The sequence below is a fragment of the Colletotrichum fioriniae genome (genome assembly GCF_027942845.1).
Source record: "Colletotrichum fioriniae strain IMI 355084 chromosome Unknown scaffold_13, whole genome shotgun sequence".
Lineage (NCBI taxonomy): Eukaryota > Fungi > Ascomycota > Sordariomycetes > Glomerellales > Glomerellaceae > Colletotrichum > Colletotrichum fioriniae.
In genome coordinates, this window is record NW_027076849.1 from 407440 (window position 1) to 427096 (window position 19657).

Here is a 19657-nt window from a genome sequence, read left to right on the forward strand (position 1 = left end):
CTACATCCTCAGAGCCCGGCGACGGCCGAACTCATATCCACCATAGATGGTAGACGCCGAAGTGTACTCATCAGACTTGCGAGTCTCAAAGGTAGTCGGGGTGGGCGATACCTCTGAAACGGAGGGGCTCACCAGGGACGGTCGAGCACTGGCCACGGTGGTGCCGAGATACTCGGTCGACGTCGTCTCCTCCGATGCCTTGGAAGATGGAGAGGGAGGATAGTCGTAACCACCAGGGATGCTGCTGGCAGTTGGGCTGATCAGAGTCGGAAGAGCACTCGAGACGGTGATACCCAAGGATGAGGTTGGAGCTGGGTATTGGGTGTCGTAGCCTCCTGGGATATCCGAAGTGCTGCTAGAAACGAGTGTCGGCTTGGCGCTGCCTACAGTAGTTCCCGGCGATACGGCGGACTCCTTGGTGGAGGGAGGGTAATCGTATCCGCCAGAAACGCTGCTCAAAGTTGCTGTACCTGTGGGTGTGACGAGAGTGGGGAGAGCGCTGGAGACTGTAAAGCCCGGTGAAGAAGTGGAAGGAGGGGAATGATACGACGACACAGACGTGAAGGTGGATTGCTCGTGAGTTGTGCAAGGTTCTTTGTATGCAGTAGAGGGGGTACTGCTCCCGAGAGAGGTAAGACTAGTGTTGGACAAGCTAAGTGCGGTGGTGGTAGGGTAGCTGAGCGTGGTAGAAAGCCGAATGGAGGTCGGTGATGAAACAGATGGAACGCCACTGGAGACTCCTGTACCGCGAATAGTTGACGAGTAGGCAGTACCGGTGCTGAGAGGCACAGTTTTCGTGAGGGTGACGACAACCGTAGTCCTCTTGGTGGTGTAAGACGTGGAGAGAGAGTGTGTGGACGCTCCGGGATGCTGAGACGAGACAGTGGTGTTGAAGACTGACGTCGTGGTGAGAGTGGTCAATGAATAGGAAATAGGGGGGGCGATGCTCGATTCAGATCGGGTGGAGAAAGATGGCAGAGGAGGGATGCTTATCGTAGGGATGCTTGGGATGCTTTGGGTCGAAACTTTCGAAGAAGTGGACGAGCCTGTGTCGGTGGTGCGGATGGTCTTGGTGACGGTGCGAGTGACATGAGTGCGGGTAGAGTTTGTCCAGAGGCTCGAGGAAGAGCCAGTGGTAACACTCGTGCCAGCAGTGCCAGTACCGTGACTGTAAGAGCTGGAGAGACTGAGAGTTCTGGGATATCAGATAAGAACAATTCTAACTGCGAAAGGATGTCAACTTACGACGTAGCATTAACTGTCCAGGTGAGAGAGGAGCTCGGAGTGCCAGCACTAGGCAGCTGGGAGGAGACCGTGACTCGCGTAGTTGGAGTCCACGATGATACTGCTCCAGTGACTTCAGAAGAAGTGCTAGAGCCGACCGAGGTGGACGAGTTGGTGTAACCGGGGGACGTAGCCGTAGGAGGGAGAATACTAGATGACAAGAATGTGGAACTCAAGCTTCCTGGAATGCTCGTAGTGGAAGGCTCGCATGTGTGGATGTACGGAGGCGTCACAGTCAAGGTCTCTGTGAAAGTCACGGTACTGGCACACTGAGAGCCACAAGCAGTGACAGTGACAGTGACCGTCGCCGGAGGATGCGGGATGAGGTAATTGTTGGCGTTGGGAGGGATGGCGTTCACCAGAGAGGCACTGCAAAGTCAGGTCAGCAATAGTCGAGAGGACATGATTGAAGTCTCACCCAAGGCCCAACAGGGCGAAGTGAAGAGCGATAGGGGCCATGAAGGGCAGAGAACTGGGAGTATTAAACGAGTGTGATGTCGCAACAGCTAGTGCTTGCTGGTTTGAGATGAGAAAAGTAAAGCTCCAATACCCCTCTACGTCCGGACAGCTTTATATCAAGAACGCCATTCTGTGTGCACCAATTCCGGATGGCACAGCAGACAACCCAGAATAATCTCGATTGCAACGCCGACGGGAGGGTCGGCAGATATCCTTGTCACAGAAGCCGCTGCCTCGGCCTAGAACGTCCTTCGGCGAGGCTTTTCATGCAGGGCGCCGCTGAGAGCCAACAACACAGCAATCGGTTCAGGTGTCTCGAAACTGAATTCTCAAGCTAAATAGAACTCGCAGGCTTGCCTTCGTGGTTGTTTGAAGCGAGATCGCACAAACCGCAACGTTCGAGTTACGTTGTTGCCACACGGGTCGAGGAGATGGGTACCTATGTGATCTCATTTGGGTCAGGCCTTCAATATTCTTTGACAAGACCACTTGGCTTCCACGTATAATGACTTCAGCCGAACGTATACGGGACTGTTGGAAAGGAAAGCCATGTAGTTTAGCATTCGTACGCAACGTTTGAGTGCCACGATACAACGTGGGAGGCTACATAGCTCATGGGGGCTCTCGAGCTGGCACTTCATGAGGCAACGTCCGTTTGCCGGTAGAGTTCGGAAGACAAAATCAATGCTCATGTCTTCTCTAGTCAACTGGAAACATTTGAAGGCAATCAAGAGCGACGAGGAAACAGACTCGCGTTGATGAGCACGGCTGCAGATTCCCTCGTTGCGGCTGCAGGTGTCCGTCCCACACAATCTCCGGCAGAAAACCCGCATGGTCAAAGAATATCATATGAGAAAAACAGGCAAGAGACACAGACTTAAGGTTGAAGCATCGAAATGCGATTTTTTGTTTGATCTGCGTGTTTTGGAGGGCACATCTACGCAAACCTGACGTCTTCCTCGCCCCGAATTGTGGAATATTTGAAACCTCGAGCTATTCCAAAGGCCTGGAATCACTATTCTCTTAGGATTCCCCAGCACGACAGATGCCGTACTTACCATCACACATGAGATGCTACCGCAGGTAAAGACCTCTTTTTTCAATATTGTTTTTTTTCCTTTTACGTTGGCTTCCAACGAGATGGTGTAACGCCAGAGCCAATGCACGCGTTACGTGTGTGCATGCTTGCATTGACGTAGCTGCGGCTTTCCGACCCTTCAGGGGGGGCCGACCAAACATGCAGTGCCTGTCCCCTTCACAACGATATGAAGTTCACGCCTTGTGTCCTTGGTTGCAGAACCAGAGAACGCACATTCGAAGAGGTTCCATTTAGATATTGAGAAAAACATCTCATGTTACTTATAGTAATATGGGGGAGGTGCGTCCTGCAGATGGACGTGCAAGACGTACAGTCAAATCCGGTAGACTTGACAGTCTTGTCACACGTTGATTGCGGAAGTAGGCACACAAGGGCTGTGCGAATGCCACGCCGGGTTGAAGGGAGGAAGCACGTTTGTCTGGAAGTTTCCGTTACAAAAGTAAAGTCGGAAGTTTCTTAATCGGCCGAAGGCGGGAGTCATCGTCGCCGCTTTGGAAGGGCCAGCGAAGCTTCGCGTTTTGTTTGCACTTCATCTCGGGTTGTGTTGGCCGTCTCACACCCGTTGATGTTTGTCCTTGTTGGTACTCGGAGATTTGGATGAGCGGCTGGACTCGGGTATGGTCCCTCTACAACACACCTTGTTCTGCACGAGATGTTTTGTTTGACCAAAGTCTGCCCCCACCTGTCGCCGACGGTATTGCCTGGATGCGTGGTCCGAGGCGTTCGAAGTTACGGTTGTGCGCCACATCACCGACGACAGGGGGCCTGAATCATTGATCATCGCACAATACGACCAAGTTGGCAATCTGCATAGAGCAGAGTAATGTTCACATACAGAGCGACAACACGTATCTGAGACTGTCTTAAGCTCTGCACAGTTTGGAGAGGCATCACTGCCAAGCTCTTACACGGTTGCAGGTTACACGACCGGGTAAGGAGCTGGAAGGCGGCCACATTGCGGCACCTATGTCTACGTTTCGTTTGTACCCAGCCGCTTGATTTAATCGTGGCAGATCCCACTGGAATAGATGAAAGATGAAGTGCATGATGCGGCGGCCTCGCACTCTGCGGGAGTGCCTGCGCCTCTTCGTCTCCGAGCAAACAACTTTGGGATAAAGATGTGCAGTCTATTCACAGCATCGCGCCTCAACTCGGTATAATCTCCATCCTGACATGCTATTCTCAGAGGACCGCCTTCAACGCCTTGAATGCGTCATCTCGACTGCCCGAGAACCTGAGCTCCGAGGTCTTCCAGTTAATGACGTTCCAAATATTCTCCACGTACGCCGCCTTTCCGTTAAGGTACTATTACCATCCTTGATTAGTCTACCAGAGTCTCAAGTACACACTCTCATTGGTGGGGACGAACCTGTAGGTAGTACGCGTGCTCCCACATGTCGACACCAAAGATGGGCACACCCTTCGTGACGGGGTCCTGATCCTTGGTGGTAACGATACCGAGGCCGGTAACATCGTCCTTGACCAGCCAACCCCAGCCGCTGCCGGTGATCCCCAACAGAGCGGCGTTAAAGGCCGCTTTGAAATGATCGAGGCTACCCCAGATACGAGTAATCTCGGCGATCAGCTTCGGTGCCGCATCGGGCGAAGCATCCGGGCTTGAAGCCGGGGAGAGGTTCTCCCAGAAGAGAGAGTGGTTGATATGGCCACCGCCGTGAAAATTGAGAGCCGCGAGGACCGCGAATCGACTTTGGAGAGGGTTTACGTTGTAGGTCTCGATGGCTTTGTTCAAGTTCGTGACGTATGTTTGGTGACTGTTTAATTCAACAGTTAGTAGGTTACGCGCACTCCGATTCTCCTCGACACGATAGGGCTTACTGTTTGCTGTGGTGTAGCTCCATGATTTGAGCCGAGATATGGGGCTCGAGAGCCTGGGAATGAGATTAGCAGGCAGTAGCTTCATCGAGCAGTGCTGGGAACGAACATCATAAGCGTAGGGGAGCTTGGGTAGCGTGTACTGCGCGCTGGCCATTGTGAAATATTTGGTGCTGAGTGTAGTCTGGTGAGCTAGCTTGTGCAGCGGATATCTTCAGTCCTTGGAGCTGTGTGTAGATGAAGTTGAGAGAATGGGAATAGGTATCGAGGGGTAAAGAGTTAGGATCCAGAGACACTCCCGCCGGCAAAGACATTCAAATGGTCCAAATGAGGGGTAGAAATGAGCACATTTCATTATCTTGGCAACAAAAATCGCCTTCTCCATGTCCGTTGAGGCCGAGGATGTGACAAACACCTTGATGGCTGCCATTCCTACGTCTCATTGACCGGCTCCATTCTGACATTGCATGGGTCATGGTGCTAACGCCCACAGACGATTCTGGCATCTCCACCCGCCCATATGCCTTAAAATTCAATCCTCATCAAGATGTATTTTTGAGAGGTCCGTTGTTGATTTCGCTATGTATTCAATGAATTCACCAGTCTATAAGCCGCGGCGATATGTGTACGTAGCGCAGACCGGCTTAAACATGATCAATATTGCTCTAACTTGCTCACCGGGAAACCCGTGCAGGGCCCTCCAGTTCCAAAGTTGGGATTAGCAATGTGCTATGATTGGCTAATTTATTGCTAGTGACGCCCCGGTCCGCGACCCGTTCGCCCTCGTTTTGGGACGACAGGGATAGAGAGACAGATTGAGCACCTTAAGGGAGTTATTGGGGTCGGTCGAGACGTTAAAAGCATCGCGAAGGCTCTGTCTTTGAAGCATCTGGTCCATACTATTGTCCTGGTTCTCATAAATCGGCACACAGCATACACTGACCCGTTAGCCATACTCAAAACTCGTTCAGATTTCACCATGTGCGGCCCAGATACCTGCACCAAGCCCCGGGGCGGCGCTTTAGCCGTTCTCAACCAACCTTGCAGCCACCACAGCCCGACAACACCGAAACAGCAACTTTGCGGAGATCTCGCTTTTCATACGCCTGGTCAACCGGGATGCTCTTTCGCAACCCATGCGCGCATCACAGGCAGTGAAGGTTGCGATTTGCAGTCGTTATCCGAGATGATTGTCGTGATACAGTAAGTACCGCTGACGTGAACGCCGCTGCGATGGATTGAATAGTACTAGGTATTGACAAAGCTCTTCTCAATAGTCAGTCCGGTGACCTCACTCGTAAACTTAAAGATTGCGGCTTGTTCGAACGCTTCGCTTTCTCCGGTGCCTCGATGCTCGAGAACGGTTCCATACTGGAGTTGGCGTTGAAAAGACCAGTCTCGCTCAAAGTCGGCGATGATGGCATCATTGGTCGCAGAGTTTCCGTTTTTCCAGGGACAGAGATGGACCACGCATGCGCCGAGGGCATCGTTGGATTCAACTTTGTCAACGCATTGTGAAAGCAGTAGATCGCATCTGACTTGAGGAGCGTGTTTTAGCATGACATTTGGCGTTTGAGCGAGATTGGCATTCGATATTTATTCATGATCATAGTCTGCGGACTACCTTCGACTTGGAATCTAGAGCACCATTATCTAAGTCCGTTTGCAAAATGAGCGCATCGATAAGTATACTTGATTGGTGAAGTTCATGCACTCTTTTTCTTAGGGCACTTGAACATCCATTCATGAGACATACGACAAACCTATCTGCGTTTTGACATTACTCGCACAATCACCTCAATTCTCCCAATTTCATGTGCCTACCTACCCACCTTCAACGGAACATCCTCGCGCCTGTAAACGCGAATGCAGTTGGCCATCATGAGGATCAACGCAATATGGAACCTGAAGAGCTCTTCCGCGAGTCTGCGAGGCCTTGTTGGCGTTGGTTTCTTGCCAATGAGTTTTGAAATGGTGCCGACTGTTTCGTTTCGGCATTGAAATAGCGACATTCTTGTGAAGTAAGACGTACGTGGCAACATAAACCGAGCATCCTATTCCATGAGACCGGCCATTACGAAATGACCAGGCTGCTTCTGAGGCTCTATTTATACTTTATTCACACGATATCTTCATGGGGGCATCTAAAGCTAAATCCTACCATACCCGTGTGCTATTCAACTTGATCTCTCTCTTCATGATGATGATCCATAGTCTGATTAATGTTTCATCCACACGGGACCAAAGAACGCCGACGCTGTGTCTTCAACATGCACCAGTATGTTGAGGAACACAATCTCGCAACCGAGAGCTAAAATGCATTTTGTCATATCTTCACCCACTTTCGGTGAAAGGAGAGCCCGATAACCTATGACATACGGTGGTAGCTTCCTAAGCCCTCAAGCTCTTTCAGGACCATGAGTAGATGAGTGAGTAAGTACTACCGGTACTTCACATGATGAAATAACTGGGAAGGATATAAATACCCCAGATCCTCCAGCAGGAATTCTCTAAGATTTGGAACTGCATGTAGTATCGGCAGTCAGGACGACCTACGCGGTGTTGTTGACGGCATGGGATACGGCTACGACGACGGAGTCAATACCCAATTGAAGTGATATTACTGACAGAATGCATCATCTGTGGTGAACAATGATCGCCAAGAGAAGATTATTGGAGGAAGACTCTGGCAATGGATACCTGCACGTATTGGCGAGGTATCGTGACATCATGCGACAAAGCCATATCATGTTCCACATGCTTCATTACCTAAGCGGCCTGCTTACTTTATGCTTTTGGGATAGCTAATAGTATTAGATTGCAAGAGGCATCGAAAGGCCTTGCGACATTCCGTGTGCTAACATATAGCTGTCGAAACGAGTACGATGCGAGGTGACGATCAATACGAGGTACGAAAACGGGATGCAAAATCCCCTCGTATTTCGCCTAGCACAATTGTTCGGCGAACCACCGGAACAAAAAATAAGCCTTTGCCACAAACGATCTTGTTAGTAAAGGTGTATGGAATCTTGTAGCACGCTTCTCCAGAGTCGATGATAGCGTTTGGCAATTATGTCGCCGGCGTTCGGCGTCTCCACTTCAGGTCGAAGAATGCAAATGGAAACCCAGATGGTGATGGGCGAAAATTATTTTCCTCGATGATTCTGCCAAGCCAATCCAGCACTGCTGAGCTAATGTGAGACCCGAAGTCTCTGGTAGGGTGTACTAAGTCAAAGCCGAAGGTATTCAGCCTTTAACAGAAGGTTTCCACGGAGTAGTCCCAGCCCTAAGGTTAGTCTCTGCTATTCTTGGTTCTCGGGGAGCAACGTAGCATGGCTTGACTCGTGGGGAGGCAAAATCAATGGTAGGGCAGAGCTCCACGGTTAGCATTTTCTTTCCCTCGGTTTAACGACCCGGGCTAAGAGGTTGGCGGACAGCGGAGCCGGATTGATCGGCCGTTCGGCAGCAACCGACTAACCCGGTCTTGGTCAAAGACAAGAGGGTCTCTGGTGGGCTGATTGGCACGCTTCCTCGCCGTGTCCCAAGCTGGAAGCCAGGGTCTATTTTCATCATGCTTCTGACGTCAAACAAACTCTGTCTTCAAAGAGCCTCTTCCCGTTCTGGTGAGGTTCGGCCTTGTTGGGAACTAAAAGACAGCCCAATGGTCTGTTAGGCCCCTGCCACAAATATGGGGTCCTCCAGACGCTAGCTGAGCCATGAGATCATGAGGCCCGTGGAGATATCGAGCTGTCAACCTTAACGGGTTAGTTGCCGGGGCGAACGGCTAAGGCGAGGTGGGTTGCTAGTCAATACGAACAACTTTGAACATTTTTCCCGCCCTTTCGGCTCCACAGACGAGCCTCTCGCACACAGACGAACACGAGATGTTGAAGTTTCTCGCCAAAAGAGAGGCGAAGAGATTGACTCTGAGAAATCTTACGATGTCTCGAGTAACATATATAAGCATTGCAACATCTCTGGTAAAATGTTGTAATCCTCCTCATCACACTCAGCATCATCAACAAGAACATCAACCTTAGAGACAACTCAGCTACAGCCATCCCTGTCTATAATTAACATCTCCGGCCCTTTACAATCACATACATCTTACCACCAACCAACATGATGAACAAGATCGTCTTCGCTCTGGCTATGGCCTCCGCCGCCGTTGCTGCCCCTCTCAACGCCCGCCAGGACGCCTGCCAGGATGCCTACAAGGCCTGCATTGCCGCCGGTACCCCAGAGGTTGCTTGCTCATGCACTCTGACCGCCTGCGTCGGTGAGGATAACGCTCGCAACCGCGAGTACTGTGCCTCCGCGACGGCCAACCTCCCCAAGCCTACCTCTACCGGCATCCCCGGCGGCTGTAACCCGGCTCATCCCGGATCTTGCCCCTCCTCCTACTTCACCTACACTACTGCCACTGCCACCGCCGCTCCCGCGCCAACCTTCACTTCCATCTCCGGAATCCCGGGTGGCTGCAATCCCGCTCACCCCGGATCCTGCCCTTCGTCCTACTTCACCTACCCGACCCTCACCGCCACCGCGGTCCCCACGCCCGCACCCACCTCCGGATCCGGCGGAAGCGCCCCCGCCTACCCCCAACCCCAAGGCAGTCGAGGGCAAGACTTGGACCATTAAGGACATGACCCGTTACTGCGGCGAGAAGAACGACGGCTGCGACTACAACTTCGCCATCGAGGCTGATGGCAAGACTGAGCGCTGCACAGTCATCCGCATGCCCGGCTCTAACGCGGCCACCGAGAGCTGGTCCGACCAGCCCTGCACCTCCGGCTCCAACTTCAAGGTCTCGTGGGGCTACGTTGCCAACCCCGCCCCTGCTTTCGCCGTCGTCACCGTCGTCAACGGCAAGGAGCTTGCTTGGTTCGGTGTCTCTGACATCAACGGCAAGCCTGTCACCACTGCTCCTTCCAGCCCCTTTGGCTCCGGACAGTTCGGCAACCTCGGCCCTGAGCAGGTTTACACCTATTGAGCGGCTTGATTAGATTCGACTCAAAATTTGCATACATCGATTTTAGCGACTATTGATTTGACGATAAGATATACCGAGGCATATGATACGAAGCATAGAGAAGGTACCCAAAACTAGACACTCATTATGATAATGTTGAATATTTCCTGTACATCATACATGTACAAATACACAATCCTTAATTATTTACTCTTGCAAAAGACTTTAGCGTGTAATGTTTCTCCTGTTGTGGTGCACATTGACATGGAATTGCGTAATCACCCTCGAATGATATTTGCATACAAAATTCACAACTTACTCCCTAGCATTCCACGAGCATAGAGATGCCCTCACTGGATTTGATCCCTAAGGGCTTGATAAGCTAGACGCATTTCAGGGTACAAATTCGTGCAATCTGCCTCTTCTTATCTACTAAGTAAACGTGTCAACTGAGATTGCGGACTCGCCGTGGTAGAAAAATAGCCGGCGGACGTTTTGGATTTGCTTGAAAACCTTAATAGAGTGTGTAATCCACTAGACGTTTGCACATAACCCATTCAGCTTATCAAACCAGAGACTGCACAGACTCATTATACTGAGTCAAGAAGCTTTCACAGGTAATTGTATGTTTAAGGAGTAGGAAAAGGGGGGAGATTGAGGCGTGATAAAAAGCCAGTGACGCGCCGAAAATTCAACCTGCTCTGATCGTACCCAACTTTGGCAACGAATTCGCGAACACCCCCAGGCCCCAAGACATCTGCAACAAACAACGGGATCGTAATCACACCGAGACACTCAATCGAACAGCAACATTCGGCCGCTTTAGCAAACATGAAGTTCATTACGGCAATCTCCTTCCTCTTTGCTGCAGTCGTGTCCGCCCAGTCCTGCGTCGGCGACGAGCTCCAAGTCTGTGAAGGCAACAGGATCAAGTTCTGTAACCTTGCAAGAAACAATGTCTTCGATGTGAGTAATCTCATTCTAAAGATGCCACATAACAGAGACTGACCTTGTCTCTAGTACATGGACTGCGGCAGGCAGAAGTGTCACAACGTCACTGGAGGAGCAAACTGTCAATAACCTGGGCGTGGCACTGAGCTGGCAGAGAGATATGTTGAATGAAATGACGGCCTCATATATAGAGATACTGGGATAGAACTCATTTATTTGGGTCAAGGTCTGATCTGGGCACATCATAAAGCACGGAATAGTGATTGTGAACTTTCCCGCTCCCGGCGTTGTGTGAATGCCAAATCATCATCAGTGATTCCGTCAGGGCCTCCGGGTGACTCACTACCAATTGCACACTCTTAACTCCTCTTTAGATGAAACACGTTCCCAAATCAAGAGTTAACGTGATATCGTCGCAGAAATCGTGCCAGCCATGTCACGTATACAACGACGCCAGCAACGACTAGGTTGAAATTTCTTGAAATTGAGAAAGATGCATGGCCAAGTAAGCCACCACCTACATCCACTTAGCTTCCAAGTCCTGAGTTACTGATGAGACTTGTAGAATCATTCTTTACTAGTAAAAAAGTGTACGATGTTCATACTCGGTCACGGCACCTTACCTTAACTACCTACTTAGGCTGAATATTGATGGATGCCGGGGACCAGGTTTGATTTCTGAAATTGAGTTCTTGGCCCAGACTCGCACTTTACATAGCTAGTCCATTGTCATGTTCATCTTGATCCAACCTTCGTGCCGTTGTTCGGAAGTTTAGCCCTCAGCAACGCAAAAGGACGCTGTCTTGAGTCTGTCCCGGGATAGACCGCCGGGCCGAATGCCAGCTGATTGTTTGTGAAGTAGATGTATCCATCCGTGGCAACAGAGAACTTGAATCCCACCTCAGTCAACTGGATGTGTCCATGATGAAACTCAGAAGCAGGTAAGACTTACCGTGTCAGCCCAGTTGATTCTTGGATCTCGTAAGAATACCTGATCAGTCCCATTCTCAGGGTTGAAGAAGTTGATTGCGTTTTGCTCGAAATTCCCGTGGTAAATGAATCCATTCGTGTCTGTCTCAAAGCCGTCAGAAAGACCCCTCTGACTCTCCGTCACAACAGCTGCTTGAGCTCGTATCTCTGATGTTAGGCCGTTGTCCCGTAGACGTTCTGTGGGGATGCTGTACAGGTATCGGTTGCCAACGCCACCAAAGTATAACGTCTTGCCATCTTTGCCGAGAGCGATACCATCAGCACCAAAGGTCAAATGACCGGCTCGGTTGCCTGCCTGATTCGCGTAGAGCTCACGGCCCCAGACAAATGCGAGGAATTGCCGGTCGCCTTGCACATAAGGACTTCCGTCAAGGTGCCTCCATGATTCACCAGATCCGAGATCGACGATGATCAATCCTGTCCGGCCCTCGCTCGAAGAGTCCGTGATGTAGGCAACACCTTCCCCGCTGCTGGTTAAACTAGGATCGAGGTCAAATCGAACGTCATTCAGGTATGTATCCGGGTATGCGACGGTGTTGGGAAAGACAATGGTCTTGATGACCGAATTTGTTGTCAAGTTGACACCGACTAGCTTTGCGCCACCGACGCTGGCAGGGACGAGGACGCCCTGAGGTGTCAAGACCCTCCCAGTATCCAAAATCCAAAGACGATCCGCACTGTCGATGACCACGCTTTGAACACCAATCAGGTAGTTCTGGAAGTTTGCGCCCGTCGGAGGAGTAGTGGTGAAGTTGATTGCGCCGCCAGGTGGATTGTTGAACTCGGCACTTGGGTATGGCTTTTCGCTGTTGTCATCAAAGAGCTCGGCAACCGTGTACTTTCCGTTGGTTCCATCATTTGTGTTGTTTGGGTCCAGACCACCGGGGTAGTTTGAGAATTTTCGTCCAGTCGACGATACAGCAATGCCTATTCAAGCAGATGAGCGTCATGCGCGATTTTTATTGATTCTGTGACATTACCCGTGGGCCACTGGTCATTGTACAGATGAACGACTTCGAGGGACGGACCACTCCGTCCAGAGTCAAAGATGAGGTCCTGTGCCTTCGCTGGATGGAGGCCAGCCACAGTTGCGACCAATACCCACTTGAGAGAAACCATGACTGATAAAAGCTTGAACTAAACTTGCTACAATTCTCAAGTGAGAGCTCACGGAGCATAACGCCTCTTGGGGCATTCAATGAACGTGACTATTGCTTATATGCCCTCCCTCACCTCGGAGAAATCTTGCTGCGTTCGATCCATGACGCATGCATCCACGTCTGTTCACATCACCTTGAGGATTGCAAAGCGCCCAATTTCAGCGTGAGTGGTCAATTTCCTCATTCGTCGCCTCGCAATTCTCCAGAGTTCGCATGCGGACACTCGCTTAATTGCCTGTATTTAGTCGCTAACCACCACTGCCGTGGCACTAATTATTGGTGCTACCACTCCATGAGCTCATCCTGCGGGGAACCTAGGAATTCAGTATCCCAAATCGGCGGGTGAAGACCGTGTCCTAAGATTTACAGGTATTGGATGCCCATTGGAAATTGTGTTTGCTGCCTGCTTCATGTGGACTATGACGAGAAAGGGTCGTCCGCGAAACTGAGAGGAATTGTTAGAGGAAAGTTCAAAGGCCCTATTTGTCCAGTAGGTCGATGTTCTTACAATGTGTTACCGAAACCATCATCGCACACTAAGCGTCCCTGAACGGGACTGCACTGAGCACCATCAAGTACAATTCTGCCTCCACTAACATCCTTGGCCGGAACGCTTTTGGCCGGTGCAGCAATGGCAGATGCCACGAAGCTGGTGAGAGCGACGATGATGAGGGAGAACTTCATCTTGAATATGATGCTTGGAGAGCTTCAAGAATTCTCGGGTCGAATGAGCGTGATGCGATGTGTGCTTAGATCTGGCCAGCCAGGAGTGATTAAATGTTGTTATTCGTGAAATGAAAAGCCCGCTGGCAGGTTGTGACGAGATAAGATTTCAGAGATGGAAAGTTCATTGCGCTTTTAATATGACTTTGTGCAATTCAAGCTTAAAAGGGGCGATCAATTCTTTTGGTCGAGATGAGACGATGTCAGGGTACAGTTGAGACGAACACCCCGGTCACATCCCACTCGGCTGTCAATACGAGCACATCGCGAGTATCAAACCTTCCCCCTTGTGTTCCACCGTCAACCAACAACATTGTCTCACGCTACCCCACACGCCTCAGGAGTGATGTTTCGGCCTTGAATTTCCCTACTTGAGAAAGTGAAGCACCAACTTTTTGTATCCCTCTATGCTTTCAATCAACTCCGGCACACGGATGAACTCGTCGGGCCCGTGAGCTACCAGGATCGACCCTGGCCCGTACAGCACCCTGTTGTCGCAGTACTCCGCCTTGAGTCGAGGTACGTCAGTCCCGAAAGCCACGGGAGCCGCATCGAAGCCCTCAATCTCCCATTGCAGCAGCGCTTCAGGGTACTCAAAAACAAACTTCAACTCCACGTCCGGATGTCGTGAAACGATCTCGGCAACCTTGGTCTTGATGCCGGGCAGGTCGGAGACCATGCGGACCTCGCATAGTGCCTTGGCGGACGGGGCGACAATGTTATGCTTCTCGCCTCCCTCGATAGTTCCGATGTTGAAAGTGGAAGGGCCAAGGAGGTCGGATTCGGGCCAAGTTGCTGCGGAGAGGTCATTCAACACCGCCAGCAACGCAGAAGTTGCGCTTTTGCCAAGGTGGGGGTATCCCGAGTGACTGCATCTTGGCTTTAGTAGAGCTTTTGGATGACTACAGTCTCTCAGCAGTTAAGAAGGGTTGACTTACCAAGCGATGCCATTGGCGATCACTTCAAATGCCACCTGCCCCTTGTGACCCTTTGCAAGTTTGCTCTCGGTCGGTTCAGCAAAGATGCCGGATTCCCACTTTAAGCCCATGTCATTTGCAGCAATCATTCCGTGACCGCCGTTTTCTTCACCGACAACAAACAACAGGGCAATATCTCCCTCCTTCTGTATCTTGCCTCCCTTTCTCAGTTCTTCTGCAGCTAAAATCTGGGCTGCCAACGGGCCAAGGTCATCGGACGAGCCTCTTCCCCGGATGACATCTCCGTCGATTGCCAGCGGAATATGCGGTGGTACAGTGTCCATGTGAGCGGTTAGAAGTACGCGTGTTTTGCGTGAAGAGCCAAGGTACGCGTAGACATTGTGGCGAGATGAGTCTGGTGAAATGGGTATGCGCTCGACGGTGTATCCTAGGGAATAAAGATGCTCTTCTAGGAAGATACCAATGCTTTCTTCAAGTTCGCTGGTACTCACGATTGACATGAGCGACTTCAACAAGTCTACCACGGGATGTTCCATAATAGCAGGCGCCATAGCTTTCAATTGGCTCGAAGTCTGCGTTTTAGAACCGCTTCTGGGCATGTAAATGAGAGGAGCAGAATGCTGCGATGAATGTGGCTGGGACGGATCCCTCTCCGTCAACACAGGTGATGACGGAGTTGTTAAGAGAGACTTCCTCAACCGTGCATTAATACCCCAAATTGTGAGTCACAACCAACCAAGGACCAAATGTGGATCTATCGGCGGGATTGAACCTTTGCCGGGCTTTGGCCAGTTCGGGCCAACATCCGCCTGCTCGGGGTAAGCTCCGCATTGGTTTCCTGGTGCCTAACATCGATGCTGTAGTTATTTGAGTGAATTGATGGAATGGACTCAATGTCAACGACTTTTTTCCTTAAATGTTCGGTGCTACTTCAGTGATTATAAAGTAATTACGTGCACCTGACAAGTGCTTTACGACCCCGGCCGGCCAAAGTTGCAACTGAGTTCTCGTCATAACGTAACTAGAAGAAGTCATTTTCCAAAGGCTTTCGATTTTTCCAACTGCCCGACCTAAAGTCGGCGAATATTTGACTACTGTCGTAAGGGGCCTGGCCTCATCAGTTGTCATTGAAGCTTCCACATGCATTATGACAGAATCTGACCTGTCCAACTGTTGCAACATATAACTGAGAGACAGCAAAAATCCAGAACATGACAAACGTCAAGTTGGCTTGGGTCTACTCTGAAACTAAGGTAGCTTACTTTTTGGATGCTATCTGGACAAAGCTCTGCCGATGCTTTAGGTATAACGCCAGCCATCATGGCACACCCTACCTATACGTCAATGGATGGGAATCCTACTTGCACTAACAGCTCGTGGTGTACTAGTACCCTATCACTTTTGTACACCTTATAGCTCCGACAGGGTACCTCAGACCAGGGAGTAGAGCTGATTTCCATTTGAGGATCTCGCAAGGCAGGTGGATTCCTTCTCAATCGTCCCCTTGGTGTAGATCCCCCAATCAACGATGAGGAAATCTCACCGAGCTCTGCTGATGTCAGATCAAATGTCTCCGCCGGGTTAGCGTGGCATTTGGTATTTTTGATAGCTTGCAAAGAAAGGGGATGCTTCAACCTAATAAAACGATGTGCCCTTCCTACCTGCACTTTATAAACCGGAAGCACTTGGGGAACATAATTAGCGACATTTTAGAGTTTCCTCCACAGCATTACGAGAGACTTTTCTCTTCTCCAAATGGCGAACGACGACTCGAAGCCCGTGGGTAGCCACGTCGGGGTTGTCGGCACAGGCGCATTGGGACTTCTCGCGATAAAGAATCTCAAGGAGCAAGACTTACAAGTGACCGCGTTTGAGCAAAATGACCACCTCGGTGGGCTGTGGCACTTCTCACCCAGACCAGATCAAGTCACCGCCCTTCCAATGACATCTTTCAACACGTCGAAACAGATGGTGAGCAAGGCTTGAGTTCTTTTCATCGTCAACGTCTGGTACTAACGCAAATATCAGGCGCATATCACGGATTTCCCCTTCGCGGATGGTAGAATACCTCACCTACGCCGCACGGGTATGATTCTTGCTAATGTTGCCATGTGGTCTCAGATGATGCAACACACCCCACTGCGAAAGGTATTGAACGATACCTCGAAGCTTATGCAAAGGAATTTGATCTTCTGCCTCATATCAAGTTCTCCACCAAAGTCAACAAAGTGGAACGAGATAAAGTCAACGGGAAATGGGTTATTCATACGCATAACACACTCCCAGGCATGGAGACTGGCTTTAAAAAGCATGTGTTCGATCGAGTTGTGCTGGCCACTGGAATCGTCAATACTCCGATGATGCCAGACATCAAAGGCATTGAAAAGTTCGAGGGAGAGGCCAAGCATTCGATTGAATTCAAGGACCCATATAGATACTCGGGCAAAAATGTTTTGCTTGTTGGAATTGGGGCTACAAGCGCTGACACGCAGTCCTTTCTCAAGCAGGCAAATGCTCGCTCAATCACAATCAGTCATCGTCAGCAGTTCTACCTGGTAAGTTGCGGGACTTTTAGATGTGGTTCTAGCCGTAAGGGTATGGTTCTGAACGTGATTGCAGGTCCCAAAAATGATCAAGGGCAACGCTTTTGATCACAGCATGACGCGCCGTGCCCTCACAATCTTCCGGAGTTTAGGTGATTGGTGGCCTAGGGCTTGCGCCATGGTCTTCACAAACGCTTTGGACAGCGCCCGAAGGAAAGCATATCCCTGGCTCAGTAAACATCCGTCGTTCGTGGCTCCCCGGGTCCTCGCAAGCGCAGAGCATCGGATTCCGGTTCTATCAAATGATCTCGCTGAGAACTTGAGGGACGGTATCACTCGTACGGTTCCTGGGGTGAAGGAAGTTACTGGGCCCAAGTCGGTCACTTTCACAGACGGTACAGTTCTAGACGATATTGATGCCATCATCATCTGCACGGGATATGAATACGACTTCTCGGTCATTAAAGGCCCAGGTGACCCTACCGACCCTGCGAAAGCGCCCGATCATTTTGAGCGCATCAACGCAGCTCGATTCAAGGACCCTCATGTCCAATTCGCTCGCTTGTATCGAGGGTTTCTGTCAGAGGAGTACCCTGAATCACTTGCGTTCATCGGCCACTTCTTCATCTTGAAGGCGCCATTTGTGTTCAATGACCTCGTCACGATGGCGCTCGCTAGTCTCTGGACCGGGAAAGTCACTCTTCCCTCTGCCGACGTGATGACACAAGACATCAACAGACACTACGACACCGTTGTGGATATCCTCCGACGCGGGCCGCTACCCCACCTAGGATTTAGGATGTTCGGCAGCGACACTTACACATGGTTGAACAAGGTTGCAGGAACCGGGGTGACGGAGAGGGTTGGCTGTTTCAGTAGGGAGGCCTGGAAGCTTTGGTGGAGCGACCGAAAATTCTACAACTTGCTCATGGACGGTGCGGATTCGCCGGCGGTCTACCGGCTTTTCGACACGGGGCGGGGCCGGAAGGCTTGGCCGGGAGCCCGCGATCAAATTCTGAAGGCTAATAGGGAGGTGAAGGAAATGGGCGAGGAGTGGAGGAAGAAGAACAGCGCGAAATCAAAGTAAACTTGCTGCCCTTTGTGTATTAAGTATTTGACAACGAATCCTTTCATGACATTGGAGTAGGCACTGTCAGTTACAGGTAGCAGTATTCAGTCCAAGGCAAGGCATACTATTTTTCAAGTCTCTTCACGCCCGTTTTCAGCTGTACGTACTATGGTTAATGACGAGTGCTGCACGTCGCTGATAGTAAGGTAATAGAAGGTCATTACCCCGAATGTTCCTATACTTTCACGTGAGGGGGAATAGTGGTGGTCATCAGGCGATCGGCTATTCGTGCGCCATGTCAACAAGCATCAATCAATACTCCACTTTCTCCGCGGCACGACATCGAAGAGAGCAATGTCGCCATCACCACTGCGAAACCGGAACAGACAACGCTCTTAATATCTGCTGTCTAGACATAAGAGACTCAACTTCACCAGAGCCAACGAGCTAGCTTGACATTGACTAGTCGAAAATCAGCAGCATCTTCGGATAGCATAGACTTCTTGAGCTTTCAACGGTCACAGGAGACACCTGGCACACCTTGTGTACCACTATGGCCACCGCTACTTTGACCCGTCCAGTACAACCGGACATTCAGTATGCCCCTGACTACCAGAAATTTCAGGCTCGGATCGCGCGCCGAGTTCAGGAGCCTGATCTTCCCAAAAGCCTGCCCGAAGGCCTTCCGCAGAAGTTCACGAGCGATATGGTTTGGGAGGGGGCAACACTAGCCAGCGAGTATAATTGGACGTATTCCCTTACAACGGAACAGCTTGACGAGCTTGAAGCAGCGCTCGTTCACTTCAGAGGTAGGATAGACTGCCTTTCATGTGACTCGCGAGATGGTAACCGATAGCTGATCAATCCACGAAGCGCTAAATCTGCCGCTCGGCCACATCAACCAGGAAAACTTTCCCCTACCCAAGCTTCATCCCGAGCTTCGAAAGCTCTCATACGAGTTGCACAATGGGCACGGATTCTTTGTCATCCGCGGCCTTCGTGTGGATGAGCACACAAGAGAAGATAACATTATCATTTACGCAGGCTTGTCCTCGCACATCGCACCCCAACGAGGTCGCCAGGACAGGCAATATGATGGGAAGGCAGCTGATGTAGTTCTCACTCACATCAAAGACTTGACTCTGACGAAGGACAAGGGCCAAATTGGCAGTCCTGCTTACACTGCGGATAAGCAAGTATTCCATACGGATGCCGGAGACATTGTCTCCCTGTTTGCTCTCTCCACTGCTGCAGAGGGCGGCACAAGCAAATTGGCAAGCATTGCGAGGGTTTACAACGAGATTGCCAGTACGCGTCCTGATCTCATTCATACCCTCACGCAAGACTGGCAATTTGAGGTGTAAGTAATTGCATGATAACCAGAATGGATGAGTGTAACGAGACGAGAATTGGTTATTGATTTGTCTTATTGCTAGTTTCGGCAAGCCTGAGAAGTCCTTCACTTCCCGACCTCTGGTGCACTACCAACCTGCTACTTCAACAACGCCTGAGCGTTTAGCTGTACAATATGCTCGTCGATACTTTGTCGGTTACGGTGCTCTTCCCCGAAGTGAAGAGATTCCACCAATTTCCGAGGCACAAGCGGAAGCACTCGATACTCTTCATTATCTCGGCG

General features: G+C 50.6%; 6 protein-coding genes across 6 annotated transcripts; 2 read left to right on the forward strand and 4 right to left on the reverse strand.

The window, feature by feature from the left end:
* Positions 1-1743, reverse strand: N0V96_009856 (uncharacterized protein; the record flags this gene model as incomplete). The annotated part of the gene is made up of 5 exons (XM_065758768.1): positions 1-506; positions 747-1168; positions 1246-1258; positions 1565-1653; positions 1703-1743. 5 exons carry the CDS (start codon positions 1741-1743, stop codon positions 1-3), a joined length of 1071 nt encoding a protein of 356 aa, XP_065612535.1.
* A 2281-nt stretch (positions 1744-4024) lies between these two features.
* Positions 4025-4832, reverse strand: SOD2_1 (Superoxide dismutase [Mn], mitochondrial; the record flags this gene model as incomplete). The annotated part of the gene is made up of 4 exons (XM_053198053.2): positions 4025-4147; positions 4212-4614; positions 4679-4731; positions 4785-4832. 4 exons carry the CDS (start codon positions 4830-4832, stop codon positions 4025-4027), a joined length of 627 nt encoding a protein of 208 aa, XP_053044544.2.
* Positions 4833-8797: 3965 nt separating this feature from the next.
* N0V96_009858 (uncharacterized protein) lies at positions 8798-9668 on the forward strand (the record flags this gene model as incomplete). Its single annotated transcript, XM_065758769.1, has 2 exons — positions 8798-9149; positions 9262-9668. 2 exons carry the CDS (start codon positions 8798-8800, stop codon positions 9666-9668), a joined length of 759 nt encoding a protein of 252 aa, XP_065612536.1.
* A 1861-nt stretch (positions 9669-11529) lies between these two features.
* Positions 11530-12707, reverse strand: N0V96_009859 (uncharacterized protein; the record flags this gene model as incomplete). Its single annotated transcript, XM_053198050.1, has 2 exons — positions 11530-12515; positions 12569-12707. 2 exons carry the CDS (start codon positions 12705-12707, stop codon positions 11530-11532), a joined length of 1125 nt encoding a protein of 374 aa, XP_053044541.1.
* Positions 12708-13838: 1131 nt separating this feature from the next.
* N0V96_009860 (uncharacterized protein) lies at positions 13839-14732 on the reverse strand (the record flags this gene model as incomplete). Its single annotated transcript, XM_053198049.1, has 2 exons — positions 13839-14340; positions 14410-14732. The coding sequence occupies 2 exons, from the start codon at positions 14730-14732 to the stop codon at positions 13839-13841; spliced, it is 825 nt and encodes a 274-aa protein (XP_053044540.1).
* A 1965-nt stretch (positions 14733-16697) lies between these two features.
* Positions 16698-18039, forward strand: N0V96_009861 (uncharacterized protein; the record flags this gene model as incomplete). Its single annotated transcript, XM_053198048.2, has 2 exons — positions 16698-16964; positions 17029-18039. The coding sequence occupies 2 exons, from the start codon at positions 16698-16700 to the stop codon at positions 18037-18039; spliced, it is 1278 nt and encodes a 425-aa protein (XP_053044539.2).
* Positions 18040-19657: the final 1618 nt, after the last annotated feature.